At 40.6% G+C, this 13,857-nt stretch overlaps 1 protein-coding gene across 1 annotated transcript; it reads left to right on the forward strand.

The window, feature by feature from the left end:
- Nucleotides 1-7,452: 7,452 nt before the first annotated feature.
- Nucleotides 7,453-9,458, forward strand: LOC139756946 (uncharacterized). Its single transcript, XM_071676889.1, has 3 exons — nt 7,453-7,682; nt 8,092-8,262; nt 9,266-9,458. The coding sequence occupies exons 1-3, from the start codon at nt 7,462-7,464 to the stop codon at nt 9,456-9,458; spliced, it is 585 nt and encodes a 194-aa protein (XP_071532990.1). The 5' UTR covers nt 7,453-7,461.
- Nucleotides 9,459-13,857: the final 4,399 nt, after the last annotated feature.

Consider the following 13,857-nt stretch of genomic DNA (forward strand, 5'->3'; position numbering starts at 1 on the left):
GTTTGCTTTGAAGAATGTATGTGAGAAATACTTAGAAAAGCAAATTGATTTGTATGCAGCATTTATGGATCTGGAGAAGGAATATGATAGAGTTGATAGAGATGCTCTCTGGAAGGTATTAAGAATATATGGTGTGGGAGGCAAGTTGTTAGAAGCAGTGAAAAGTTTTTATCGAGGATGTAAGGCATGTGTACGTGTAGGAAGAGAGGAAAGTGATTGGTTCTCAGTGAATGTAGGTTTGCGGCCGGGGTGTGTGATGTCTCCATGGTTGTTTAATTTGTTTATGGATGGGTTGTTAGGGAGGTAAATGCAAGAGTTTTGGAAAGAGGGGCAAGTATGAAGTCTGTTGTGGATGAGAGAGCTTGGGAAGTGAGTCAGTTGTGGTTCGCTGATGATACAGCGCTGGTGGCTGATTCATGTGAGAAACTGCAGAAGCTGGTGACTGAGTTTGGTAAAGTGTGTGAAAGAAGAAAGTAAAGAGTAAATGTGAACAAGAGCAAGGTAATTAGGTACAGTAGGGTTGAGGGTCAAGTCAAGTGGGAGGTTAGTTTGAATGGAGCAAAACTGGAGGAATTAAAGTGTTTTAGATATCTGTGAGTGGATCTGGCAGCGGATGGAACCATGGAAGCGGAAGTGGATCATAGGGTGGGGGAGGGGGCGAAAATTCTGGGAGCCTTGAAGAATGTGTGGAAGTCGAGAACATTATCTCGGAAAGCAAAAATGGGTATGTTTCAAGGAATAGTGGTTCCAACAATTTTGTATGGTTGCGAGGCGTGGGCTATGGATAGAGTTGTGCGCAGGAGGATGGATGTGCTGGAAATGAGATGTTTGAGGACAATGTGTGGTGTGAGGTGGTTTGATCGAGTAAGTAACGTAAGTGTAAGAGAGATGTGTGGAAATAAAAAGAGCGTGGTTGAGAGAGCAGAAGAGGGTGTTTTGAAATGGTTTGGGCACATGGAGAGAATGAGGGAGGAAATATTGACCAAGAGGATGTATGTGTTGGAGGTGGAGGGAACGAGGAGAAGTGGGAGACCAAATTGGAGGTGGAAAGATGGAGTGAAAAAGATTTTGTGTGATCGGGGCCTGAACATGCAGGAGGGTGAAAGGAGGGCAAGGAATAGAGTGAATTGGATCGATGTGGTATACCGGGGTTGACGTGCTGTCAGTGGATTGAATCAGGGCATGTGAAGCGTCTGGGGTAAACCATGGAAAGTTGTGTGGGGCCTGGATGTGGAAAGGGAGCTGTGGTTTCGGGCAGTATTGCATGACAGCTAGAGACTGAGTGTGAACGAATGGGGCCTTTGTTGTCTTTTCCTAGCGCTACCTCGCACACATGAGGGGGAAGGGTGATGGTGGCGAGGTGGCGATGGGAATGAATAAAGGCAGACAGTGTGAATTGTGTGCATGGGGATATATGTATGTGTCTGTGTGTGTATATATATATGTGTACATTGAGATGTATAGGTATGTATATTTGCGTGTGTAGACGTGTGTGTATATACATGTGTAAGGGTGTGGGTTGGGCCATTTCCTTCGTCTGTTTCCTTGCGCTACCTTGGAAACGCGAGAGACAGCGACAAAGCAAAATAAATAAATAAATATAATATATTTATATACATATATATATATATATATATATATATATATATATATATATATATATATATATATATATATATATATATATATATCTATATATACATATATATACATATACATATATATCATATATATATATATATATACCATATATATATATTATATATATATATATATATATATATATATATATATATATATATATCTATATATATATATATATCTATATATATATATATATATATATATATATATATATATATATATATATATATATATATATATATATATATATATATATATATATATATATACGAATAAAGTGCATATGAACGCGCACCTTCATAGAACATACAAACCTCCAACAGCCAGGATCGAACCCGGGACCCCTGATTAGGAAAGGTAGTAAGTGGTGGGATGATGAAGTAAGATTATTATTGAAAGAGAAGAGAGAGGCATTTGGACGATTTTTGCAGGGAAAAAATGCAAATGAGTGGGAGAGGTATAAAAGAAAGAGGCAGGTCAAGAGAAAGGTGCAAGAGGTGAAAAAGAGGGCAAATGAGAGTTGGGGTGAGAGAGTATCATTAAAGTTCATGGAGAATAAAAAGATGTTTTGAAAGGAGGTAAATAAAGTGCGTAAGACAAAGAAGCAAATGGGAACTTCAGTGAAGGGGGCTAATGGGGAGGTGATAACAAGTAGTGGTGATGTGAGAAGGAGGTCAAGTGAGTATTTTGAAGGTTTGTTGAATGTGTTTGATGATAGAGTTGCAGATATAGGGTGTTTTGGTCGAGGTGGTGTGCAAAGTGAGAGGGTTAGGGAAAATGATTTGGTAAATAGAGAAGAGGTAGTAAAAGCTTTACAGAAGATGAAAGCCAACTAGGCAGCAGGTTTGGGTGGTATTGCAGTGGAATTTATTAAAAAAGGGGGTGACTGTATTGTTGCCTGGTTGGTAAGGTTATTTAATGTATGTATGATTCATGGTGAGGTGCCTGAGGATTGGCGGAATGCGTGCATAGAGCCATTGTACAAAGGCAAAGGGGATAAGAGTGAGTGCTCAAATTACAGAGGTATAAGTTTGTTGAGTATTCCTTGTAAATTATATGGGAGGGTATTGATTGAGAGGGTGAAGGCATGTACAGAGCATCAGATTGGGGAAGAACAGTGTGGTTTCAGAAGTGGTAGAGGATGTGTGGATCAGGTGTTTGCTTTGAAGAATGTATTTTAGAAATACTTAGAAAAACAAATAGATTTGTATATAGCATTTATGGATCTGGAGAAGGCATATGATAGAGTTGATAGAGATGCTCTGTGGAAGGTTTTAATAATATATGGTGTGGGAGGCAAGTTGTTAGAAGCAGTGAAAAGTTTTTATCGAGGATGTAAGGCATGTGTACGTGTAGGAAGAGAGGAAAGTGATTGGTTCTCAGTGACTGTAGGTTTGCGGCAGGGGTGTGTGATGTCTCCATGGTTGTTTAATTTGTTTATTGATGGGGTTGTTAGGGAGGTGAATGCAAGAGTTTTGGAAAGAGGGGCAAGAATGAAGTCTGTTGTGGATGAGAGAGCTTGGGAAGTGAGTCAATTGTTGTTCGCTGATGATACAACGCTGGTGGCTGATTCATGTGAGAAACTGCAGAAGCTGGTGACTGAGTTTGGTAAAATGTGTGAAAGATGAAAGTTAAGAGTAAATGTGAATAAGAGCAAGGTTAATAGGTACAGTAGGGTTGAGGGTCAAGTCAATTGGGAGGTAAGTTTGAATGGAGAAAAAGTGGAGGAAGTAAAGTGTTTTAGATATCTGGGAGTGGATCTGTCAGCGGATGGAACCATGGAAGCGGAAGTGAATCATAGGGTCGGGGAGGGGGCGAAAATTCTGGGAGCCTTGAAGAATGTTTGGAAGTCGGGAACATTATTTCGGAAAGCAAAAATGCGTATATTTGAAGGAATAGTGGTTCCAAAAAATGTTGTATGGTTGCGAGGCGTGGGCTATGGATAGAGTTGTGCGCAGGAGGGTGGATGTGGTGGAAATGAGATGTTTGCGGACAATATGTGGTGTGAGGTGGTTTTATTGAGTAAGTAATGTAAGGGTAAGAGAGATGTGTGGAAATAAAACGAGTGTGGTTGAGAGAGCAGAAGAGGGTGTTTTGAAATGGTTTGGTCACATGGCGAGAATGATTGAGGAAAGATTGACCAAGAGGATATATATGTCAGAGGTGGAGGGAACGATGAGAAAGGGGAGACCGAATTTCAGGTGGAAAGATGGAGTGAAAAAGATTTTGAGTGATCGGGGCCTGAATATGCAGGAAGGTGTGAGGCGTGCAAGGAATAGAGTGAATTGGAACGATGTGGTATACCGTGGTCGACGTGCTGTCAGTGGATTGAACCAGGGCATGTGAATCGTATGGGGTAAACCATGGAAAGTTTCGTGGTGCTTGGATGTGGAAAGGGAGCTGAGGTTTCGGTGCATTATACATGACAGCTAGAGACCGAGTGTGAAAGAATAGGGCCTTTGTTTTCTTTTCCTAGCGCTACCTCGCGCACTTGCGGGTAGACGGGGTTTGCATTTCATATGTGGCGGGGTGGCGACGGTAATGAATTAGGGCAGACAGTATGAATTATGTACATATGTATGAATGTGTATGTTTCTGTGTGTATATGTATGTATACGTTGAGATGTATTGATATGCATATGTTCGTGTGTTGACATGTATGTATATACATGTGTATGTGGATGGGTTGGGCCATTCTTTCTTGTGTTTCCTTGTGCTACCTCGCTAAGGCGTGAGACAGCGACAAAGTAAAATAAATAGGTAAATGAATATATATATTTATATATATATATATATATATATATATATATATATATATATATATATATATATATATATATATATATATATATATATATATATTTTTATACATATATGGGAGCGGGGGTGTGGAAATCCTCCCCTCACATTTATTTTTCTTTTAATCTTCCAAAAGAAGGAACGGAGAAGGGGGCCAGGTGAGGATATATCCTCAGAGGCCCAGTCCTCTGTTCTCAGCGCTACCTCGCTAATGCGGGTAATGGCGAATAGTATGAAAGATATATATATATATATATATATATATATATATATATATATATATATATATGTATGTATATAAATCTTCATATTTGCCTCCACAAGATAATGACCAGACATCCCTGCAGTTGCACCTCTCAGCACATTAACATACAAAAGTCTCTCTTTCGCGCGACTGTCAATTAACAAGTAATCCAACAACGCTCTCTGGCCATCTGTCCAACTTACATACGTATGCTTATGTGTATATCTCTTTCTTAAACCAGGTATTCCCAATCACCAGTCGTTTTCCAGCACATAAATCTACAAGCTCTTTACGATTTCCTTCTATAACACTAAACACCCCATGCACACCAATTATTCCCTCAACCGCCACATTACTCACCTTTCCATTCAAATCACCCATCACTATAACCCGGTCTCGTACATCAAAACTACTAACACACTCACTAAGCTGCCTCTCATGATCTTTCTTCTCATGCCCAGATGCATATGCACCAATAATCACCCATCTCTATACATTCACTTACAGGTTTTTGGAAAAGAATAGAAAATGTTTGGATGGTAAGAGTGGTGAGATTAAGTGAGCTCGGGAAGGAGACTTGTGTGAGGAAGCACCAGGAGAGACTCAGTACTGAATGGAAAAAGAAAATTCTGGGAGCCTTGAAGAATGTACGGAAGTCGAGAACATTATCTCGGAAAGCAAAAATGGGTATGTTTGAAGGAATAGTGGTTCCAACAATGTTGTATGGTTGCGAGGCGTGGGCTATGGATAGAGTTTTGCGCAGGAGGGTGGATGTGCTGGAAATGAGATGTTTGAGGACAATATGTGGTGTGAGGTGGTTTGATCGAGTAAGTAACGTAAGGGTAAGAGAGATGTTTGGAAATAAAAAGAGTGTGGTTGAAAGAGCAGAAGAGGGTGTTTTGAAACGGTTTGGTCATATGGAGAGAATGAGTGAGGAAAGATTGACCAAGAGGATATATGTGTCGGAGGTGGAGGGAACGAGGAGAAGTGGGAGACCAAAGTGGAGGTGGAAAAACGGAGTGAAAAAGATTTTGAGTGATCGGGGCCTGAACATGCGGGAGGATGAAAGGCGTGCAAGGAATAGAGTGAATTGGAACGATGTGGTATACCGGGGTCGACGTGCTGTCAATGGATAGAACTAGGGCATGCGAAGCGTCTGGGGTAAACCATGGAAAGTTCTGTTGGGCCTGGATATGCAAAGGGAACTGTGGTTTCGGTGCATTATTACATGACAACTAGAGACTGAGTGTGAACGAATGGCGCCTTTGTTGTCTCTTCCTAGCGCTACCTCGCACACATGAGGGGGGAGTGGGCTGTTATTCCATGTGTGGCGGTGTGGCGATGGGAATAAATAAAGGCAGACAGTATGAATTATGTACATGTGTATATATGTATATGTCTGTGTGTGTATATATATGTATACATTGAGATGTATAGGTATGTATATTTGCGTTTGTGGACGTGTATGTATATACATGTGTATGTTGGTGGGTTGGGCCATTCTTTCGTCTGTTTCCTTGCGCTACCTCGCTAACGCGGGAGACAGCGACAAAGGAAAATGAATGAATATATATATATATATATATATATATATATATATATATATATATATATATATGTATATATATATATATATATATATATATATATATATATATATATATATATATATATATATATATATATATATATATATATATATATATATATATATGTATATATATATATATATATATATATATATATATATATATATATATATATATATATATATATATATATATATATATATTTTTTTTTTTTTTTCAAACTATTCGCCATTTCCCGCGTTAGCGAGGTAGCGTTAAGAACAGAGGACTGGGCCATTGAGGGAATATCCTCACCTGGCCCCCTTCTCTGTTCCTTCTTTTGGAAAATTAAAAAAAATTGAGAGGGGAGGGTTTCCAGCCCCCCGCTCCCTCCCCTTTTAGTCGCCTTCTACGACACGCAGGGAATACGTGGGAAGTGTTCTTTCTCCCCTATCCCCAGGGATATATATATATATGTATATATATATATATATATATATATATATATATATATATATATATATATATATATATATATATATACATATATATATATATTTATAGGACAGACCGGAAAATCTGTAATAGAGAGGTGTTATATGCACCGTCACGCAGTACGCAAGGAGAAACATTAAAACGCGATCGCTAAACATTGTCATGAGAATGATCACCCATAGATCTCGAAAATCAGTTATCTTGTACCCTTCTGCTGTTCATGCTACGTGTAGCATCACTGAACCTATCTTAAATGCTAATACTAATCACCTTAATTTGTTCCAAGGGCCAGTTTAAAGCCCATTCTGTCATTAACTGAATGATTATGAGAAAATTGACAAAACATGGAAGCATAAAGAAGTTATTCATGTCACACCCAGCTACTCAGGTCAAGCCCCACCAAGTGACCCCCTTAATCACTCGCTTTTAATGGTTACTGCCGGTCAAGTCAGACAGTGGTTGATCTGTACTGGCTGATGATAGACAGCGGTACTTCTTAATGATGTTAGGATTTGAATAACTTTAAGTACTGGCACCTGATGAGGTGGATTATCTCCACGAAACATGTCGTGGTACATATGGGGAAGAATTATATGTTGAATAAAATTACCTAAGTCACTGAAGTCTGGGACTATTACGACGTCGAGTCTGAAAGCAGAGCAGGTAACACTGTCATTCAGGGTCATGATGTTTAACTTTCCAGTGAGGGCGATGATTGCTTCAGGGCAACTACCTGCATTGTGCTCTTTGGTGTTGGTTGTGGCACTAAAGGACGTGGGAGGCATTGGAGACAGGTGGGTAGGCCTGCCGGAGGGCCGTGTCAACCAGGTGGACATGATATTGAGGCAGGTGGTGGACCAAAGCCTGGCTGGATGTCACTTGCTGCTGGCTACTGCTACAGAAGATACTCAGGAGTTTTCCTTGATCCTTAGGTGAGTATTCTGGCTGCAGTATGTAACAGAATGGGAGGGGAATGTAATCATATATGGAACTGCTGTGGAGCATAGTGTGTGTGTGTGTGTGTGTGTGTGTGTGTGTGTGTGTGTGTGTGTGTACGTGTGTGTGTGTGTTTTCTACTCAATACGGCAATAAGAAATTGGTTATATAATAAAGAGATTACAAGAAGTCTGAAATATTGGCCTATTTGTGCATCAAGAGGTAGAAAAGATAAGAAAATAGAAATACCACAGTTCCTTTAATATGTCAGATAGACTCCTAGTCATGAACACAGCAAGGAATGTGGACCATGAGAGTAAAGCAAGAGAAATACACACGGGGAATGACAGACTTTGGAGTAAATTGGTTGAGTCCAGGAGGTAGACTGTTATATTCGTTTCCCAGACGACTGGCAGGTGCCAGCCAGGCAGTCACGGTGGTCGAGGCAAGGACGATGTTTATGGAGAGTCAGCCAACACGGGATCACCTCCTGCGCGGCCTCTGGGGCGACACCAGACGCCCCTGTCGTGCTCTCATCTTTAATTCTGGCTCCAGCAACGTCGACCTCGCCGTCAGGTAATACTTGATCCTGTTTCTTCTTTAGATATACTCGTATGCGATATATGACTTGTTATATTGAATGGCGTGAGTCATGAACATATACTCGTATGTGATATATGACTTGATATACTAAATGACGTGAGTCATGATCATATACTCGTATGTGATATATGACTTGATATACTGAATGACGTGAGTCATGATCATATACTCGTATGTGATACATGATAGTTTGAATGACGAATCATGAACATGATTAAGATATTGGTTCACATGTTGTTTCTCTAGTTTCATCAATGGTGAACCTTATGAAAAATGTCTCGATAACGTAAACATGTATAAAATGTTATTCAAGTTATTTTTCTTCTGTCATCATTATATCCGTGCAATATATCCAGTAGGAATTCATCTTTTGCTTGTAATTTAGCAACCGTTACGGAAAAATTTAGAAAAAAAGAAGCTCGTAAAATATACCTACTCGGGCACAATAAAAGCAGTACTAGTTTCTTTGGATTTCTCCTTAATCCTTAATTCTCTTAAATCTTGATCCTGATCTGCTATCAAGAATGCAGGCGTGATGAGCGTAGTTTGTTTCATATGCGATGTTCACTTGCGCATCATCAGTGTGTCATAGAATATAGGGACGAGGTATCTGTGAAGTTTATAACAAGGTTGATTTAAAGGTCCTTGTGAAAATTCTTGTGTTGTCTAAAACGAGGAAAAAGTTCTTTTTATAAGCTGATTATGGTTATGGATGCACGATTATACCCTCTCATGTATAAGCACCTTTATCTACAACAGGAAGCCTAAATAATTGTATTACTTGGCTTCTGAACAACTGTTATCAATTGTCACCTTTTACTAATTTGAAAGAGATTTCAAACTGATTCGAGAAAACTTTGCAAGCAGTTATTTTCCAAACCTACCTGTGTAAACAGTAACTCTCTTAGATTTCAAAAGAGCAATATGAGCAATGCTTTGTGGGTAACAAGATCATAACCAACGGCCTCTTTCCCAGATTCCTACAGGCATCTCGATTATGGCTGTTGCCAGACACACCAGCAGTCATTATAGGCAGTCCTGCAGTGAGGGGAACCATCCTCCACCACCCAAGTCTACGCAACACCATACATGTCCTCTACCTCAGTGAATCCCAAGTGGCATCACCTGCACCATTTATGGTGCGAGAGAACCGTTCTTATGGTACGTAGCGTTTGCCTTACAAGTTCCAGTCGTGAGTAAGTAGATTCATGAATATGTTTCCACCCATTCCTCTTAGGCCAGTAAGGTCATGAAAGTAAATCTATCTAAGTGTCAAATAATTCTTAATGTTAGATTGAGATTATAGAGGTAAGGTAATACACAAAATGGGGCAAAGGGTAGAGGTACGTCATAATAAAGCAGTTGGGTACCACAGCTCTGCCTTACCATTCTAATTTACTATTGCCAGTAGTTATCTCATGACACTAAAGAAAAAATTGCAAAAATGGTAATACTTTTGTACAATTTGTCACTAGAGGAACTTAGTGCCAAGGCAGAAATGTTTTCCTTCCTTCTTCGTCAGGGATTAATGTTTCATCAAAGGTTTTTCGGGAGGCTTGCAGTGAACGAGAGAGAGAGAGAGAGAGAGAGAGAGAGAGAGAGAGAGAGAGAGAGAGAGAGAGAGAGAGAGAGAGAGAGAGAGAGAGAGAGAGAGAGAGAGAGAGAGACTCTCTGAAACGGTAACATGGTGCTGTGAGTGGAGCCTTTTAAGAAGTTTTTTCTTTTTCATGATATCTGAGACGGCACGGGCAGCTGAGGCCCTAATCAAGGTCAGGATCCTCCTCGAAGGCTTGGATTAGGATGTCTAAATGTGTGTGGATGAGAAAAAAGGAGAGATAGGTAGTATGTTTGAAGAAAGGAGCCTGGATGTTTTGCCTCAGAGTGAAACAAAGCTCAAGGGTAAAGGGGAAGAGTGGTTTCTGAATGTTTTGGGAGTAAAGCAAGTTTTTGGGAGTAAGAGCAAGGGAAGGAGTAGCACTACTCCTGAAAGAGGAGTGGTGGGAGTATGTGATACAATGTAAGAAAGTAAACTCTAGATTGATATGGGTAAAACTGAAAGTGGATGAAGAGAGATGGGTGATTATTGGGGCCTATGCACCTGGGCATGAGAAGAAAGATCATGAGAGGCAAGTGATTTGGGAACAGCTGAGTGAGTGTGTTTGCAGTTTTGATGCACGAGACAGGGTTATAGTGATGGGTGATTTGAATGCATAGGTGGGTTATGTGGAGGTTGAGGGACTAATTGGTGTATATGGGGTGTTCAGTTTTGTAAAGGGAAATGAAGAGCTTGTAGATTTGTGTGCTGAAAAAGGACTGGTGATTGGGAATTCCTGGTTTAAAAAGAGAGATATACATAAATAGGAGAGATGACCAGAGAGCGTTACAGGATTACGCGTTAATTGATAGGCAAGTGAAAGAGAGACTTTTGGATGTTAATACGCTGAGACGTGTAACTGGAGGGATCTTGTGGAGGCGAAGGTGAAGATTTGTAGAGGTTTTCAGGAAAGAAGAAAAAAATGTTGGGGTGTAGAGAGTAGTGAGAGTAAGTGAGCTTGGAAAGGAGACTTGTGTGAGGAAGTACCAGGAGAGACTGGGTGCAGAATGGAAAAAGGTGAGAACAAATGACGTAAGGGGAGTGGGGAGGAGTGGAATGTATTTAGGGAAGCAGTGATGGCTTGCGCAAAAGATGCTTGTGGCAAGAGAAAGGTGGGAGATGGGCAGATTAGAAAGAGTAGTGAGTGGTGGGATGAAGAAGTGAGATTATTAGTGAAAGAAAAGAGAGAGGCGTTTGGACGATTCTCGCAGGGAAGTAGTGCAAATAACTGGGAAATGTATAAAAGAAAGAAACAGGTCAAGAGAAAGGTACAAGAGGGCAAATGAGAGTCGGGGTGACAGAGTGTCATTAGATTTCAGGAAGAATAAAAAGATGTTTTGGAAGGAGGTAAATAAGGTGCATAAGACAAGAGAGCAAATAGAAACATCGGTGAAGGGGGCTAATGGGGAGGTAATAACAAGTAGTGGTGATGTGAGAAGGAGGAGTGAGTATTTTGAAGGTTTGTTGAATGTGTTTGATGATAGACTGGCAGATATAGGGTGTTTTGGTCGAGGTGGCATGCGAAGTGAGAGGATCAGGAAAATTGATTTGGTAAACAGAGAAGAGGCAGTGAAAGCTTTCCGGAAGATGAAAGCTGGCAAGGCGGCGGGTTTGGATGGTATTGCAGTAGAATCTATCAAAAAGGGGGTGACTGTGTTGTTGACTGGTTGGTGAGGATATTCATTGTATATATGGCTCATGGTGAAGTGCCTAAGGATTAGGGGAATGCATGCATAGTGCCATTGTACAAAGACAAAGGGGATAAAGGTGAGTGTTCCCATTACAGAGGTATAGGTTTGTTGAGTATTCCTGGGAAATCATATGGGAGGGTATTGATTGAGAGAGTGAAGGCACACACACAGCATCAGATTGGGGAAGAGCAATGTCGTTTCAGAAGCGTTAGAGGATGTGTGGATCAGGTGCTTGCTTTGAAGAATGTATGTGAGAAATACTATGAAAAGCAAATGGATTTGTGTGTAACATTTATGGATCTAGAGAAAGCATAAGATAGAGCTGAAGGAGATGCTCTGTGGAAGGTATCAAGAATATATGGTTTGGGAGGCAAGTTGCTGGAAGCAGTGAAAAGTTTTTATCGAGGATGTAAAGCATGTGTACATGTAGGAAGAGAGGAAAGTGATTGGTTCTCAGTGAATGTTGGTTTGCGGCAGGGGTGCGTGATGTCTCCATGGTTGTTTAATTTGTTTATGGATGGGGTTGTTAGGGAGGTGAATGCAAAAATTTTGGAGAGAGGGACAAGTATGCAGTCTGTTGTGGATGAGAGGGCTTGGGAAGTGAGTCAGTTGTTGTTCGCTGATGATACAGTGCTGATGGCTGATTCGGGTGAGAAATTGCTGAAGCTGATGACTGAGGTTAGAAAAGTGTGTGAAAAAAGAAATCTGAGAGTAAATGTGAACAAGACCAAGGTAGGGTTGAGGGACAAGTCAGTTGGCAGGTAAGTTTAAATGGAGAAAAACTGAATGAAGTGAAGTGTTTTAGATATCTGGGAGTGGATTTGGCAGCGGATGGAACCATGAAGCAGAATTGAATCACAGGGTGGGGGAGGGAGCGAAAGTTCTGGTAGCGTTGAAGAATGTGTGGAAGGCAGGAACATTATCTCGGAAAACAAAAATGAGTATGTTTGAAGGAATAGTGATGCCAACAATGTGATATGGCTGCGAGGCATGGGCTATAGATAGAGTTGTGCGGAGGAGGGTGGATGTGCTGGAAATGAGATGTTTGAGGAAAATGAGTGGTGTTAGGTGGTTTCATCGAGTAAGTAATAACTGGGTAAGAGAGATGTGTGGTAATAAAAAGAGTGTGGTTGAGTGAGCAGAAGAGGGTGTATTGAAATGGTTTGGTCACAATGAGAGAATGAGTGAGGAAGGATTGACAAAGAGGACATATGTGTCAGAGGTGGAGGGAACGAGGAGAAGTGGGAGACCAAATTGGAGGTGGAAGGATTGAGTAAAAAAGATTATGAGCGATCGGGGCCTGAACATGCAGGAGGGTGAAAGGCGTGCAAGGAATAGAGTGAATTGGGACGATATGTTATACCGGTGTCGACGTTCTGTCAGTGGATTGAAGCAGGGCATGTGATGCGGCTGGGGTAAGCCATGGAAAGTTTTATGGGGCCTGGATGTGCAAAGGGAGCTGTGGTTTCGGTGCATTATACATGACAGCTAGAAACTGAGTGTGAACGAATGTGGCCTTTATTGTCATTTCCTAGCGCTACCTCGCTCGCGTGCGGGGGGAGAGGGTTGCCATTTCATGTGTGGCGATGGGAATGAAAAAAGGCAGCAAGTATGAATTATGTACATGTGTTTGTATAGAAAGGGAGCTGTGGTTTCGGTGCATTGCACATGACAGGTAGAGACTGAGTGTGAATGAATGTGGCCTTTGTTGTCTTTTTCTAGTGCTAACTCGCGTACGCGAAGGGGGAGGGAGTTGCGATTTCATGTTTAGCAGGGTAGCGACGGGAATTGATGGGGGCAGCAAGTATGAATGTGTACATATGTATACATGAATATGTCTGTGTATGTATATGTATGTATGCATTGAAATGTATAGGTGTGTATATGTGGATATGTGGGAGTTTATGTATATGCATGTGTATATGGTTGGTTTGGGCCATTCTTTCGTCCGTTTCCTTACGCTACCTTGCAAACGCGGGAGACAGCAAATAAGTACGATATATATATATATATATATATATATATATATATATATATATATATATATATATATATATATATATATATATATATATATATATATATTTTTTTTTTTTTTTTTTTTTTTTTTTATACTTTGTCGCTGTCTCCCGCGTTTGCGAGGTAGCGCAAGGAAACAGACGAAAGAAATGGCCCAACCCCCCCCCCCCCATACACATGTACATACACACGTCCACACACGCAAATATACATACCTACACAGCTTTCCATGGTTTACCCCAGACGCTTCACATGCCTTGATTC

Source organism: Panulirus ornatus, chromosome 23 (genome assembly GCF_036320965.1).
Source record: "Panulirus ornatus isolate Po-2019 chromosome 23, ASM3632096v1, whole genome shotgun sequence".
Lineage (NCBI taxonomy): Eukaryota > Metazoa > Arthropoda > Malacostraca > Decapoda > Palinuridae > Panulirus > Panulirus ornatus.

Bases quoted from the DNA above. Each gene is read 5' to 3' on its own strand.
- LOC139756946 (XM_071676889.1), top strand. From the start codon at position 7,462: ATGATTGCTTCAGGGCAACTACCTGCATTGTGCTCTTTGGTGTTGGTT. The intron at 7,683-8,091 runs GTGAGTATTCTG...TTCGTTTCCCAG, and splicing joins GAGTTTTCCTTGATCCTTAG to ACGACTGGCAGGTGCCAGCC. The intron at 8,263-9,265 runs GTAATACTTGAT...CCTCTTTCCCAG, and splicing joins AACGTCGACCTCGCCGTCAG to ATTCCTACAGGCATCTCGAT.